General features: G+C 32.7%; 1 protein-coding gene across 1 annotated transcript in view; it reads left to right on the top strand.

Moving 5' to 3' along the window:
- LOC117110159 (hyalin-like) overlaps positions 1 to 17,473 on the top strand; it is a 77,608-nt gene that overhangs the window by 12,348 nt on the left and 47,787 nt on the right. The window contains exons 12-18 of the mRNA XM_033252772.1: positions 4,364 to 4,606; positions 7,194 to 7,436; positions 8,139 to 8,378; positions 10,368 to 10,622; positions 13,649 to 13,894; positions 15,632 to 15,874; positions 16,621 to 16,851. Coding sequence (XP_033108663.1) covers positions 4,364 to 4,606; positions 7,194 to 7,436; positions 8,139 to 8,378; positions 10,368 to 10,622; positions 13,649 to 13,894; positions 15,632 to 15,874; positions 16,621 to 16,851 — 1,701 coding nt within the window. The remainder of the gene's footprint in view (positions 1 to 4,363; positions 4,607 to 7,193; positions 7,437 to 8,138; positions 8,379 to 10,367; positions 10,623 to 13,648; positions 13,895 to 15,631; positions 15,875 to 16,620; positions 16,852 to 17,473) is intronic.

Genomic DNA, 17,473 nt, shown 5'->3' with positions numbered 1-17,473 from the left:
TTCCTGTTGAACTTTGTCACGTATTCGATATGAAATGGACATAATAATAATAATAAAATCTTTATTTACACACGGAAGCTTGTATCACCCAACCGGTGTTTTTCAACAAGGCCGTGATGCCATTATAACAATATAAAAAACGATAAAAGGAAAAGAATACAGGTACTGTAAAACACACAATTTACAAAGAACAAGCACCAGTAACACTTGTTAATTTTAGTTTACAAAAGCTTTTTGAAGGTTCTGACATTTGGTGCAGTTCTTACATCATCTGTAAGATTGTTCCATAACTTAGCACCATGGTGACTGAAACTTTTCTCCTTATAGGTAGTGTTGGGTTTTTTTTACCTCAAGAACATCACTGGATCGTGTATTATACATTTTTTCTTTGAGTGCAAAGTGCTTATTCAGATAAGATGGTGCTAGATTATGGAAAATCTTGTACATAGTGACAGCTTAACAATGATACAATTTAGTTTCAAGGTTTTCCCATTTTAAGTTCTGCAGGGCTTGTGTACTTGACTCATCTCTCTTCTTTTTTAAAATTATTTTTGCAGCTCTGTTTTGTAGAACTTGTAATTTATATTTTAGGTTTTGATAGGATCTACCCCACACCACATTACAGTAGTCAAAGTGGGGGGCAATGATTGCTTTATACATGAGAGATTGCTGGTCTTGTGATAGAAATCCAGAAGTCTTCTTTAGGTAGTACAGGCCCGGTAGAACTTTACTTTTTACATTTTCAATCTGCTTGTTCCATGACAAGTTCTCATCAATATATACACCAAGGTGTTTACAGTTTTCAACTCTTTTCAAACAAGTATTCTCAATATGTAAATTGAGATCAACATTTGAAAGCTTTGAAAGTTTTTGTTGTGTACCAATAAACATACACTCGGTTTTGTTTACATTCAATGTAAGCTTATTGTTAATTAGCCATTTTCTGATACGTTCAAGGTCTGTATTGAGGGTCTCAATGAGACTGTGAATATCTGCAGATGAATAATAAACTATTGTGTCATCGGCATACATACTTATTTTGACATTAAGAACACTTTTGGGCAAATCATTCACATATAACATAAATAATAGCGGCCCCAAGATAGAACCTTGGGGTATTCCGCAAACACTTTTACAATCATTCGATTGTACCCCATTTATATGAGTTGAATGTGAACAGTCGCTTAAATAATTTTCAAACCATTTGATAACAACTTGATCAAGCTTAAATGTTTTGAGTTTGTCAATAAGATTTTTATGATCGACCGTATCAAATTCTTTTTTAAGGTCTAGCATTACTAGACCTGTATATTGCCCACAGTCAATAGCATTTATCCAGTCTTCTGTGACATTAATTAATGAGGTCATAGTTGAATGATTTGGTCGGAAACCTGACTGGCACACATAGATCATGTCATTTTGAATAATAAATTGGTACACTTGATCAAACACTGCCCTTTCAAGTACAGTACCTTCGACAAAACAGACAAAATTGATATTGGTCTGTAGTTATTTGCCTTAGACCTATCGCCACCTTTAAATACAGGGCAAACTCTAGCGTTTTTACATTTAAGTGGGAATTGGCCTCTAGATAGAGATAGGTTTACAATGTAGGCCTATGTAAGTGGACCTACAATTGAATTTACAGCAGCCTTGGCTAATTTGGTGGGTAGTTTATCGCTCCCTGTTGCTTTATTTGGAGTGAGTAAACTGAGTTGTTTTAAAATATATTCTTCATCAACATAATTAAAAAAGAATTTGTCTTTGTAATCTACATGTATGTTGTCATTAGTTTCATCTAATGGCTCACATTCAGGAAAATGTTTAGCAAGATTAGGACCTACTTTGGAGAAAAATTCATTCAGAGTATTAGCAATTTTGGTATGATCAGATGTTTGCTCATTTTCAACTTTTGGAAGGTACAATGTGTTTAATGGTTTTCCAGATTTTTTTAATGTCATTAGTATTTAAGTTCTCAGAAAAGTAATCCATTTTGCACTTTTTTATTTTAGCATTGACTTTGTTTTTTAGTGAGCGATATTGCGACCAGTTTTCAGGAAGACTATGTTTATGTGCTTTTTTCTTTTGCATGTCAGGCTCACGCATCAAATTTATTAACTCATCTGTTAGCCATGGGCTGCTTTGATGACGAACTCTCTTCTTCTTAAGGGGGGGGGGGCATGTCTATTTGCTACTTTTAAAAACTGGATTTCAAAGTAGTCTACCGCATCATCAACATTACCACAAGCTTTAAAGTTCTTGCCAGTTTAGATTTTGCATATCCTGTTTAAACTTATTTACATCAAAATGTTTGTAATTTCTACATGTTTTGAATTTGTGTTTACGATTTACTTTCTTCTCCCTACCAAGAATTACGAAAACTGCGGAGTGATCACTGATACCAGTATGAAGAACACCTGAATTATTAATTTTGTTAGGAGTTGACGTGTAAATATGATCTATAAGGGTCCTACTGTTTTGTGTTACTCTTGTCGGTTCAGAAATTAATTAATGGAGATGGAAACTATTAGTTAAATCAATCATTCTTGTAGTGTAACATGTCTTGTTTGGTGACATGAGGTCACAATTTAGGTCACCAATCATAATACAGTAATTTCATAATTGGTACTCTCAATTTTTTCAAGAACATTACTGACCTTATCAAAAACACTCATCTCTGAGTTTGGAGACGATACCATGCAAGTACGAGGATTGGTTTAGTATTTGGCTGTCTAATTTCCACAATCATCATCTCTAATTCTGAATCCATGAGGTCATTCCTTAAATTATGTGTGAATCCAACATTACAATTTATATACATAGCTACTCCCCCTCCTTCCCTGTTTCGATCTTTTCTATATATATCGTATTCATTAATGTTGACATCACGATCACTTATGGTATTATCAAGCCTTGTTTCATTCAATGCAATTACATCAATCGAATTATTCTCAATTAAATGTTTGAAATTGTCAAATTTACCTGTAAGTGTAACAATATTGAGACCCATTACACTCAAACCTTTGTTGCTTTCAAAGACAAAACAATTTTCAGTAAGGATATCATTCGTAGTATTTTCTTCAGTGTTTATGTTAAATAGCATTTGTAAGAGGAAAGATTCGTCACTTTTACTTAGTGTCAATTCGGTATTATCTTCCTTGCCATCTTTTCAGTGAGTGGGTCAAGAAAGGTGCGTTCATGTTGCGGCCCTGTTCCTACCAATCCTTTCACCATTATACACGAGAATTGTATCGTCGAGTTTTGGAACTAAACGGACAACATAGTATGAACTTGTGTAGGGACTCAATAAAAAGACCTCTCAGAGTTGAATCTTAGATGGCCCTGCTTCCAGTGAAGTAGTCATTGGATTAGAAAGTTATCCTCAGCAATTCATCAGGGATAGTACTTGGCTCTTCTAAAGTTTCTAATTTATTTATATGGCTCTTTGCTGATGATTGCATCATTATAATAATAATAATAATTTGTTAATGCTTTTTATCTTACTATAAACTCACTTAAGCACAAATCTCAGTCAGCTTATATACTTGAAAACTGCTGAATGAGCCTTACACATTTGGTTACTATTGAAAACGTATCGAGTGAGTAGGGTCGGTTTTAGTGTGGTTTTGGCATATTATGTACGAAAAAACACAGAAAACACCAAAAAATGAGCTATCGACTCGGTGCTGAACCACAGTGCTGGAGTCTACAAAATTGCTAGCCAGACCACAAAGTAAACAGTAGTGTCAATGCAGCTGGTGGTAGCATTGATGCAACTGGCGATAAAAAGCTAGAACCCAATTTGCTGATCCACAGTAGTCATTACTGTATTTTTTATATTTGTAGTACGATTATGATAGTATTTCGGAATTTAAATTTACTTTTGTATTTGTAGTAAGATAATAATAGGAAAACCACATGAACAGCACATGTGTAAAATGCAAAATAACAGCCAAATAGTGGGTTCATGTTCACGTTTCATTGGTGATTACATCACCAATGAAATTGGTGAGATGGTATTGAATGGGCAGTAGTTCCTAACCGTTTTGGATTCTCGGACCCCTTGACACTTGGTAAAAGCGTTCACAGCATACTCATTGTCGATGTCCCACCAATAAGACGATAAGTCTAAGATTATACAGTAGATAGAAAATGATTCGCCACAGAAGTAAGCAGCTTTATGTGGCATGTAATTGGCACTTGATTATGGCTACTTAGAATTTATTTATTTATTTTTGCAGCTTTTTGTCTTTGTCAGGTTTTTCGTCATTTAATCTTGTATTTATAAAATGTGTAGGTTTGTACTTTATGTTTATTTGAACCTCATTGAAATTCTCTAATCTGTATTGTTGTTGGTGTTTAGACAATGAACCTCCTAGGTTTATGGAATGCCCAGGATCCTTGTCCGTATCGGCTACCAACGCTACCACCACATCAACATATGTTTGGGATGAACCAATTGTGACTGACAATATTGAAATAATGTCTGTGACAAGTAACATTGATTCAGGAAGTATATTTCCATTGGGAACAACTGAAGTGATATACACTGCCACAGATACATCTGGGAATATTCAGATATGCAAATTCGATGTCACTGTACAAGGTATGAGTCTAGTCTGATGGGTGTCTTTATTAGTTTACATACTGTTTCCATACAGGGCAATATGTTGATATCTTTGGTTTTTGTACCCAGTGAAATTCATATGACTCAAAAGCTCATGTAAACAAAAGCTTGTCATTTCATTAATGTTCGTAATTGTAAAGGTGTAAACATTCACAGCAAGATATGTCAAAAGGTCATTTAACTATAATACTCAGATATTTAATAGTAAACTCTAACTGAACATCTTACAATTTTTATTCAGTTTATAATTTCCTGATTAAAATATCACAAAATATTTCAGACAACCCTGTCAGTGCTACAACATATCAACATTTTTTTTCCCTCCGGAACCTGACTTTATGAGTTTTCAATTAAATGTAATGGCCAAATAATTACAAATGAAACATTTGTGAAGTATCTCAGAGTTGAGATTGACCAACATGTGTCCGGCGACCAAATTGGGAATAACGTCGTCAGGAAAGCAAACACTAGATTGAAATTTATTAAATGGCATTCTCATCTTCTAACAACAAATTCTATCAAAATATTGTATTCTTTATTGACTATGCTTCTTCCTGGTCATCGTCTTTAAACAAAATGCTCGCTTATAAGAAACTTCAAATAACACAAAATAAAGCCATCTGTTTAATCTTGGGACTTGTGCCAGGACACATGTTGGTCATTCTCAACTCTCTGGTCTCAATTTTTTTTTGGATAGATTTGAATTCTTTAAATTGTGTCACGCTTACAGAATCTTTCATCAACTTAGCCCATACGACAAAATGGTTTACATAATCATTTTACTAGAGGTAGCTCGTTAAACTTTCGTATCCCATTGTTAAACATCCCAACAATACAACATTTTATTACACAGCAATCAAACAATGGAACTCACTACCATCATACTAAAACAATCAACATCACTCAATATGTTTAAAGCCCCATTCCCGGCAAAATTTCACTAAAAACTGATTTTAAAAAAAATTTTTTTTTATAGAAAATATGCATTTGCATTACTCCAATTATTATAAATCATGGAAAAATATTGGCATGAATTTTATGTTTACGCAAAAGAATAAAAAAATGAGAAATACAGACTATTTCTCATAAAATATTACCATTTTCTCGACGAATTCATCGTTAATAGGCAAATTCAGAGGTTGTAGATCGCATCCACTGGAATACTCTCGCTTTTATGTATACTTTATACAGTCAATAAAGTGCGCCCTCTCTAATGAGATTAGTTTTTGTACTTCGCATCTCACACAATGCGGTCGTTCAAATAAGGCTGAGATATGTTTGTTTAAGTGTCAAAATCTCAGTCGGAATCAGTTTTTTAACAAATTTGAAATAATTCCTATGAAATATTATATTTCACAAGTGTCATTACTAGCAACGGAAAATATCATGTCGGCCGTTTTTATGTGTGATAACAGAACCTAAATCAAACAGAGCCTATCCAACGCTGCTAGGCCTAGCCTAGCAGCGATGGATAGGCTAATGTTTGTTACGATATTTCTTCTCACGACCTATCGCAAAAGCAAACATGAAAATTCATCCGCATTTATTTTTTGTGTGGAACACAAAAAATCAAATTTCAGTCTTATTTCACATTTTTTTCATTCTTAGGAATGTCTAAATTCCGTTAAACTAGCAATTCCGTATATTTATAAATCTTTATAACATTATACAAAAATTAGATTTTTCTTAACAACTGAAATTTTGCCGGGAATGGGGCTTTAAAATAAAAATAAAGCGCCACCTTGACAAAAGATTAGATTTGTAATATTGCACATATGCTATATCTAACTTGTATATACAGTAGCTTGGGTAACGCTGTTAGGTAGGTCTTCTTTTTTTATTAATTGTTTTATCTTGTACATCATATACTACTTCTTTTGTCTGTCTCCATTTTTGTCTCTATGTAATATTTTAGGACCCCATTGGAAACAAGTTCTTATGAACTTTCACGGGTTATCCTGGCATTAATATCTGTTTTTTCTGTCAATTTTCACAAGTGGTATATGATGTTCAAGGTAACTCAAAAGTTTATTTTTGATAAATGAATATTTTTGTAACTTTTTTTTTTTTTTTTTTATAAATAATTATTCGTGTACTGTTTTCTGAATTTGTGGTCTTAATCATTTTTAATGACATTTTTCGCTATTATATTTTTGTATTTTGATATATCTTTGTACTTCTGTATATTTCAATGTAATAAAATGAAATGAAATGAAAATTATAGTTTTTTCAGTATTTATTTATTTATTACAAGTTTGACAAGCTGTCCAAGAGGAAATTATGGGCCAAGGGCCCAACACAAAAGTGGGAACCTTTTCACATAAAATATAATACAGTAAAAAATAAGTAAAGTGAGTACAAAACATGATGGTTAGAATTTATAATACATTAAAAATCATAGTAAAAAATAAAAAGAATTAACCAAAAATAAATAAATTAATTAAAAATTATACGTATCATTTAAATCGTTAAAATGTGCTGTTAATTATTCTTTGAAATTTTTTTTTTCCAGTAGGAATAGATGTGCTCAATTTTAATAATGTACATTCTGTTAATGGCTTTTTAGATGACACCTCGCCATGGTTTACCTCATGCCCACCATCATTGGTACAATGTGCTATTCCAGGCAACACTACCTCATTGGTAACATGGATCATTCCATCAGCTAACGACAACGATGGGCAGCCCAATGTTACAAGTACACATGACCAAAATACAGTATTTACTATAGGTGAGGTTGAGGTGACTTACACAGCTACCGATGCCACTGGAAATAATGGCTTCTGTATGTTTACAATTACAGTTAAAGGTAAGTAAACTGAACCACTTTGGAAACCAGTACTATGTATTGAAAGTGTATATTCAGTATAAAGAAAGAATAAATAAAAAGCTTAAGACATGTATTTGAAGAATTGCTAAGATCATTATTCAGTTGCAGATAACCTGGTTCAATACTATAATAATAGTAATATTATATAACACATTTCTGTTGTAGTATTGTAGAAGAAAAGTACTTGTGATATGATTACAATTCAGAATTAAGTAAATAATGAAAGCTCCTCGGATGCTCTCAACCCAGTGTTTAAAATAGGCTTAAAACGTCTAATAGCCAAAGCCTCCATAAATAAAATTTGTGACAAATGTAGAGAGCCATACAGAATTTTAGTATTATCAAATATTAAAGCTTGCTTGAGTGATGAGGTATTTACTTTTTTCAGGAAAGTATTATTGATTTAAATAATATGCTTAAAACCCTCACATTGTTGTATGTGCTCATGAATACTGCTATCTGATTTGAGAGCATGCTCATTTGTTCTTATCTTAAGACATCTATCTGTCTTTCCTACAGTATGTAACTCAGCCAGGGCATTCAAATTTATAAATCAAAGAGCTACGATATTCTTTAGGAGTAAGGTCCTTAGTAGATGTAAAATAAGAGACTTGCTTAGTTTGCCACAGAGTAATAAACTTAACAACAATAATTATGATATCATTTTATTGTTTTCAACAGATTGTGAACTTCCCAAGATCATGAATTGTCCTGATAGCATATCAGTTACTCCAGATCCTCTAAGAAACAACAGTGCGTATGTCACTTGGGATGAGCCAACTGCAACAGATAATTCGGGAATCGCAACGATAAATAGCCCACAAGTCCCAGGAGAATATTCAGGAGAAACTGAGATTATTTACACAGCTACCGATCCATCAGGAAATAAAGCTTTTTGCATCTTTAATGTGGTGGTTGGAGGTAATGAATGTGCGCCTGTATGTAATACACTTCCATTAGAATCATTATAGCTTGTGCACATTTGCACATAAAAGAACCTTGTAGATGATTGGATAAAGATGGAAGTGTAATATATTTTAATGTTGTTTAGTGTAGAGGCAGAGTTTCTTTTCTTCTTCTTGTGTCATAGTTCTTCGTTTTGTGATCAATCAAATAGATAACTTGACCTACTGAAATTGGAACAGGAGACCTATTGATATTTCTTATGATGCAATTAGTTTTTTCTACCACTGCTCTTCTTACAGCTATAATACCTTATTTTTATATAGTTTTGATAAATAAATAAAAAATAAATAGTTTAATTAATTTGGTTTTAAATGATCAATGTACCTCTTTCATTCATATGAATTCCACAATGCTGTTTATTTTGAATTTCTATGGCCTTATTAATTCTATGTTTTATTATTATTTTTATTAATATTATTATTATTATTATAAACACGTTATATTTTCATTGCGAATTTTTTGGGCTCAATACAGACTCCAAAAGTATGCACTTTCTTTTAGTTTTATAGCGTATGCGGATTTTATAAGTCCGCAATGACGATATAACATGTTTATAATGATTATTATTACACTGGCATACTCAGCCAAACCTATGACTGAAATCTTTTCGGAACTTGTATTTTGGATCCTGAATTACTTGTTCAATTAATTGCTTAATTAATCAATAAACAGTATGCATAGTTTGTCAATAATGTAATCATTTTTCTTTAAGATTTGATTTGCGGACACACTTTTATGTAAAGTAGTTTTAGCTATAAAGGTCCCTCCTATCTTAATCCTAAAATTTTGTATAAAATCAATCATTAACTATATTTTATTCACTTTTTTAAAAATACTGGTCTTCCTCTAATTAAAGACCCCTCCAATTAAAGACCACCTCCAATTAAAGACCCTCCAATTAAAGACCACTTTTCTGTGGTCCCAAATTAACAAATGTCTTTTATCTTCATTTTTCTAATTAGAGACCAAAGCTGCTAAAAACCAAACACCCAGTCCCAAAGTGGTCTTTAATTGGAGGGAGAACTAAAAAAGCACTTAAATGTAGCTAATAATTGATTTTATACAAATTGAAATTTTTATAATTTTATTGATTTTTGAGAATAACTTTTATATTGTATTGTTTTTTTACAATAATTTCAATATTTTGTTGAGAATCTATTTTTTTTTTAATTGTGCTTTTTGTATTTTACTCATTACTGTGTTGTTTTTTTATAATTTTTATGAGTGCCTCTTTGAGTCAGCGTCGCTGTTATAGAGCACCCTCATAAAGGAAAGTTGAATAAATATTAATAAATTATAGGGTTTTTTCAGATTTATTTGAATCACAAAACTAAAAGAAGCTAATTTTCTTAGTTACATCTGCGTCTGCATATTGGTTTGTTTTTTTAGGGGTAGGATTTTAATGGCTTTTCACAATAAAACAATAAATTATTAGCTTTAATTGATGAATATTTCTTTGCTACGGCAATCTCTAAACACACAATGAATCTAACAACTACAGCATCGGTGAACATGAATGCAGCCTAGACCACCTGGGCTACAGACTGAAAGGACAATGTAATGTTGAAATAATTCACCATAAATGCTTACACTACATTTCTAACGAATGTCTACCAGGACGTTAGACCTACCTAATAATAAATTCTAGTCCATCATTCACTATCAGTTTATTCATCCTATGTGCAAATCATTCTCATACGTGCGGGTAAGGCTCATGCACAATTAATGTATTGATCATATCACTGAGCAACCAAGTAGATATAAAACAAGATGACTGACCCATATAGCAATTGTTGTCAAGTTATTTCGCACACTATAGAATTTACATCTCCCTGATTACATCCTTCAGATTCTATTTTCTATTATGTCCTCTGAACTTCATTCTAATTGCATGATAACGTTATTATTGTTATTATTTTATTTTTGTCATTCTATTAAATACAGACAGTGAGGCTCCAACATTTGAAAATTGTCCTTCACAAAATTTAACAGTAATGACAGATGAAGGGGAAAGTTACGGTAATGTGAGCTGGAGCGAACCTATTGCATTGGACAATGCTGGTAAAAGTGGAATTACCATAGGTTATCCAGATATCCAACAATACTCTCATCAAAGTATCGGTACATATCCTATAGTATACACTGCAACAGATTTTGCTGGAAATGTGGGAAAATGTTCATTCGCCATCACTGTTGCAGGTATGTGTTTATTATGCAATTAGTTGTCATTTACATAAAAGGTATATTGTATCATTCTATGAATCAAAGAAAAGTTCGTTCATTTTACGGTTTAATACCAGTTGAATCCAGTGGTAGACTGTCAGTGCAAGCAAAGTATGCAGTGCATACCCTAGCTAAAAACTAAAAAAAAATAATATTGTACCTTTTCTCCATTTTATTTAGCATTAGCAACAATCTTGTATACCAACCAATATAATTTTCCAAGTTGATTGTTGAAGCTTATTGGAATAGTGAGTCAATGGCAGTGGGAGGATACCTTTGTAATGGTTAAATTTGCTATTCTTCTTATTCTCACATTTTCTCTACAGTAGTCTAATCGGGCCCTCCACTGTTGATCGGGTAATGTGTATTGATATACATTCTATAATCTCAGTGATTGTAGTTAAAATAAATTTGTATAATAATAATCTTTATTTATTCACGAGACTCTTTCACCCACTGGGTGTTCTTACAAAAGGCTATGAGGTACATAAATATAATTGTATAAAACTTATTAAACTAAATTAAAAATAAAAATGCACATTGACAAAAGCAATTGTATAATAACAAAACCATAAACTATCAAGTACAAAAAAAAAAAGAAAAAAAAGAAATGTCTAACAAACTTTAATAAAACAAACTTGATTTAAATCAAAATTATGACAAAGCTACAATGAAGTAAGGTTGCATTTGTCCTTTTAACTAACAAAAATTGACTACAAAACTACTGAATACTTAAAAGATAAACAGGATTAATACTAAAAGAACGAGGTTGGGGCTTACAATAATTAAGATTCTTAATTAGCCTACTCAGTACACACTCAGTAATCATTGTTTTGAAAATATTTTTATTTGGAGCATTTCTGGTTTTGATATCAAGTTTGTTCCAAATATCTGCTCCACTATAGGTAAAACTTCTTTTTATATATTCGGTCTTAATTTTTGGTATGGTTAAAGTAGCATTTGATCTTGTATCATAAGTGGGTTTGTGCTCATGAAATCTATTTTTAAGTTACTTGGGTGTTTCATTATTTATTATTTTGTACATCATCATTGCTTCATTAATATGTTGTTTACTATTAAAATTCATCCAGTTTAGTTTTCTTAATGCTTCTGTGCTTGAGTCTGACCTCCTAACATTGGTGATGTTAGCCCTGTTTTGGAGAATTTGTAATTTTTTTTACATCTACCCCAAACAATATTACAATAATCTAAATGGGGGGGTGCAATGAGTGAGTTGTAGATCATTGATTAGATATTTTGGGGGAACAGACTGTTACATTTTCTCAGGTAGTATAAACCAGGAAGTACTTTTTTCTTTACATGATCAATTTGTTTTTACATGATCATCAGTTTTGATTCCCAGATGTTGCACTGGTTTACTCTGTTTAGCTTAGCCCCATCAATATTAATGTCAATGTCTATTTTAGATATTTGTTCAAGTTTTTGGGAGTTCCAATGATGATTAACTATGATTAGATCATCATTTAATTTTGTACTGATTTCACTTATATCTTTTGAAATGGAAAGGCATGTATCGTCAGCATACATACTGACTTTAGAATTTAAGATGTATTTAGGCAGATCATTTGTACACATGTGACTGGTATAGAAGAAAAAATTTAAATTGTCATTTATTATTAGAGAAATAGGAATACTTTTGAAGAGAAGAAAATACAGTTAAGGAACATATTTGAAGTAAAACAACAATATAGCAAGTGAGGTGAAGGCTGTTCCTACTGAATCTGCAACACTTCCTTGATTTTAGAATTTACAAATGGCATTGCAGTATTCAACACTAGCCACTAAGTGCAAGCTTGGTGGTCTAGTGGTTAATATACCAGGCTAGTTATCTGTAGGTTGTGTGTTCGATTTCCACATGAATCACTTGCAAGATTTTTTTCGCAAGTATATAATACGTCAAGTAGGGCAGGTATACAGTACCATTCCTATCCAATCTCCCGACGAAAACATTTAGAATCTTTGTGAATCGAATGGCTGAGCGGTTAGCAGGGGAATCGCAACCAACAGCCATAATATCGGCACTGTTTGGAATGGCACGCTCGCCTATGATTCTAGTGGTAGAACATGTCTTCTTGTATAAGGACTATAAACCGTAGGCCCAGTGTACACAATGGTTCATGTGCACTATAAAGAACCCAGTACATCATTCAAGACGGTGCTGGTACAGACAGCCCCAACAAGAGTTGCTGGTACCAGGTTACCGGGTAGCACAGACATGAAGGGACCATTATGGGAGAAGAAAGTAATTTAGCGAGTTCCTAGTCCACATATCTAAATGCCTTGTATCCTTTGGCAAATGGCGCTATATAAATGTCTATATTATTATTATTATAAGTCACTAAGTCACTCATCCATCTGTCCAACAACTAATTGTATAATACAGTATAACCATCAATTTTTTTTTGCCTACCATCACCAATTGATGAAATGATGAGTTCTATATAAAAGCATTTTCATCATCATTACTTTGCAAACTACATTATTTTTTTTTTCAGCTACTCTTTGAAACACTCCTTTTCTTTCAGCTGCCATTCCTCTCAAATATTGGTGTTTTATAATATTTTATTATTATTATTATTATTATTATTATTATTATTATTATTATTATTATTATTATTGTTATTAACATTCTAACATTTACAGTTGTAGGTAATTTAGCCTCCTACATCCACTGTCCTATTGCTTAGGATTGAGTTTGTGCAATCAAAGGAAGAGAAGTATCTCATGCTCTGCAACTGTTGCCATCATCCATTGATTAAGTAGGTGTTGGTACCACTCTCTTGGCCATGACCTCCCAGTCACCTGTGGCATGGCAAATGTGAAACAATGTTCAGAATAAAATTCAAGATTTTTTTAAAATAAATATATTTAAATAATAGAGGCACTTTGTAATATTTATCATTATTTTTGCTGTTATTAATATGTTAAAAAAATGCATTGCAATATTATAAATCGTTATGCATGTTTTTGTCTTCTTTAAGATGCGGAAGCTCCAATGTTTGAAGGTTGTCCTTCAAATTTGCAATTTGAGACTCTGACTGGGAGCTCGAGGACCATAGTTTCATGGATTGAACCAACAGTCTCAGATAATTCAGATAGTGATACTAACATCACTTCTACACGTTATCCTAACACTTCTGCTGACTTAGGGACATTTCAAGTTACATATACAGCTGTGGATCCCTCAAATAATAAAGCAACTTGTATTTTTACAATATCTGTGGTTGGTAAGCAATTTGGTAGAAATAATTTGAATGAATTTTTCGTATTTGAAATGTGTTTGTTAAGTTCTATGAAAATTACAACAGTTAATAAATCATTTATTATCTTCATCTTCAATGTATAGCATGGCAACGGATAACACTGATCCATGAGACCATGGGGTGCAGCCGTGTGTGTTTTCTCATGATTACTCACAATTAGGTTGAAACGCGGTTTCAAATTGCTCAAGGTTTTGAAGGGAAGTTAGGGATTGGGATAGCTCGTTCCAATTAATTATTGTTCTAAATAAAAAAGAATACTGATATCTTGAAGTCCTGGCATTGATGCGCTGGTATGCATTCGCATTTTGGTATCTGCTAGGTTGTGAGAGGATCCTTTTATGGAGCCTCTGACATACTACTGAAGATGTGCCGCTGTGAATCTGGTAAAATTAAATGATTCCCATCTGAACCTAGTTAGCATTTTGGTGACACTTGATGTGCGACTATAATCACTAGTTACAAATTTTAGCACATATGGCACAGCATGCCGCACTGCGCAACCACAGTCATGTCTCGAAACATTGGTTGAATTTTTATGAAACAGCAGTGACCTGGCCCTGTCTCAGAATATATAAGTTGAAATTGGTGTTAAAACAGCAGACATTCAAACCCAGTTCAAAAGCTGAACATACCAATCTGAATATAAAAATGGCATTCAATCCATATTGTTGCCGACAAACTTAATGATGCTCTTCATAAATGTAGAGATGGCTTAATGACAACAAACTCTCCATTAACCTCAGCCAAATGAAGTTGATTATATTTTTTATAGCAAAAACAGACTGAAAAGTATACAATCCTTCAAAATTACCGGTAGAAGACTTATGGGTCTATTTCGTGAATACTTATCTGGATAACCGACTAATTGCCATTGTTCCCAAAACGGAACACCCCTTCGAAAAAAATGGAATAGTCCGACCCAAGGCGCCACGTACGAACCGTCTCCCTAACAAACGTCCTCATTCCTGGTAGAAGACTTATGGTTCTAAGTCTGTCAGATATTTAAATATCGTACTTGATAATTCTGTCTCTGGTAATTGTATTGCTAGAGTATTATCAAAAAAGCAAATGATAAGGTATCTCTATCGTCAATCAGGTTGTTTGGACAAACGTACAAAACAATTATTATGCACTGCCTTTAATTCAGCATCATGGTTTGGACCAAGAACTCATATTGGTCAAAATGAATTGCCAAGCCTTGGCCTTTTTAAGGTGGAGGATAGATTTAAACTATTAAGACTTTGCAAGGTACTTAAAATCATTAAATAATAAAGCTGCACCATATCTCTCTGAACATTTTACACGTACATCTGAAAACTCATCAGCACGGAGTAAAATTGTTCCTATCTCTACTAAAAGGAAATCAATATTGTCACTCCACACTCTTCTAATCTGCAATAAAGAATACTCTACCAACCAGTTTAGAATTAATCAAGAACATTTCAACGTTTAAGTCACACATTACAAATATTTTGAACAGAACCATACTTAATTGCAATTTTTCTAGTTTTCATCATTCTACTGGGTGCAATTTTTGTCATTTATTATGTGCATTCTTAATTGTTCTTTAATCTTTTAAGGCTTTTTTAGAATTTACAATTTTTTAGAAATTACAGTTTATCGATTTTGTTTGGATGAAACAGCCACAATGACCTTTTACACTTTAGTAGCAGGTCTTTGACTTAATTTATTTTCATTCAGATGGTCAAGCGCCTAACTTCACCTATTGCCCAAGTAATAATGTCTACACAACTAGTCCTGGTCTCTCTACTGGGACTGCCTACTGGATTGAACCATCTGCTACGGATAACATTGGAACACCGATATTGACTAATACACGTCAGTCAAATACAACATTTGTTCTTGGAGAAACAGTGGTTACCTACACTGCAACTGATTCTGTTGGAAATACAGCTCGGTGTAGCTTTACTATAGACATTCAAGGTAATTAGGTCATTACTGTTACTATTCCAACATTTTATAATAATGATATTTTTAAAAATATATATTTCTATATAGTAGCATAGTCATGTAATTTATCCCAATTTTTTCAACCTCTGTTTTTGATGAATATTAAAAGCCAAACAGGATATATGAAGCCCCTTCTTTCACCTTTATATGCCATAATTTTTTGTGTATAAGAATAGACAATTGGGTATATTGTACATGCCTGCTGGACACCATATGTCAATACCAGGCTTGATATTGTAGTTCACAATGTGCACATATAGGAATACATAATACAGTGTCTGTTTTGTGCAGAGATTAAATGGTATCATTCTATTTGTGCTCAAAAGTCTTACAAAACCTAAATTAACTACTTGTATATTCTATGCACAAAACATACTTACATAGGAAAGTGTCTTGTTATTGATTTTATATGTTATATTCATTTCTCTTTGGTTTTAATTATTCGCATTAAAAATCCTATTAATTACTTTTCAGATTTTAATTGGTTTTGGTTCCCACTGGAATAAGTTGACTTAGCAAAATCAACTTAATGAGTTGTCCAAATATTCTTATGAATATATATTTTAATAAGAAATGAATATTGAATATTAAAAAACAATCAAACAATCAAGACAAAAGCTCCTTCAGGTACAAAATACTGTATACACCAATCAAAGAAGTATTTTAGTATAAATTTAATTTGTGTATTGATACAATATTTGACTTTCTTTTATAATAAGATACTGAACCACCTGTCCTTAAAGACTGCCCAGGAGACATAGTGTTGTCAAATGATACAAATATTGCATTTTGGACTCCTCCTACTGCAACTGACAACACTGGATTATTAAGTATAACAGCATCACATTCATCTGGAATATCATATCCTGTAGGAAGTACAACTGTAATATATACAGCAACTGACAAGTTTGATAATGAGGCAAAGTGCAATTTTACAATTATTGCTACAGGTGAGGTAGCACTATAATAACTCAGTTACAGTAGCTCTGTTTCTAATGGAATCACATTCTCTCATTTGCATAATAAAATGATCAGTGATCCATGGGCAGGATTTTACGGTGTTCTTTTACATGAGCATGTTTATTAGCAATAGTCAGAAAATTTTCTTCAAAACTTTTAAGTGCATCATCTACATCTGTGTATTTATTTATGTTAAACAGTTTTGGATATCAATTTTGAAATCATCTTTATTATAATTACACCATATTATCTGGTGGTTTTGCATTTATTTAGTTGGTAGGTCTTAGTTTTTATAGGGTCTGAGCTTTCGTGGTCTAAGCATATACAATTTTATTTTATCAACTTTACATTTAAAATAATTTTTCAATTCTGAGAGTGCCAGTCTATTTCGTGAATACTTACCTGGATAACCGACTAATTGCCATTGTTCCCAAAACGGAACACCCCTTCGAAAATAATGGAACAGTCCGACCCAAGGCACCACGTGCGAACTGTCTCCCTAACAAACGTCCTCATTCCCTTTTCGACGTTGTTCGAAGTTGGATACACCCAGCCTTTGAAATTACTTGCAGTCTTTTCAAGCTATCTTATTTTGTGGATTTATTTTCAACT

This window comes from Anneissia japonica, unplaced genomic scaffold (assembly GCF_011630105.1).
Source record: "Anneissia japonica isolate Jap-2015-1 unplaced genomic scaffold, ASM1163010v1 scaffold5494_len192822_cov183, whole genome shotgun sequence".
NCBI lineage: Eukaryota > Metazoa > Echinodermata > Crinoidea > Comatulida > Comatulidae > Anneissia > Anneissia japonica.
The sequence above is the reverse complement of the archived record's forward strand: the minus strand, read 5'-3'. Positions and strand labels throughout refer to the sequence as shown.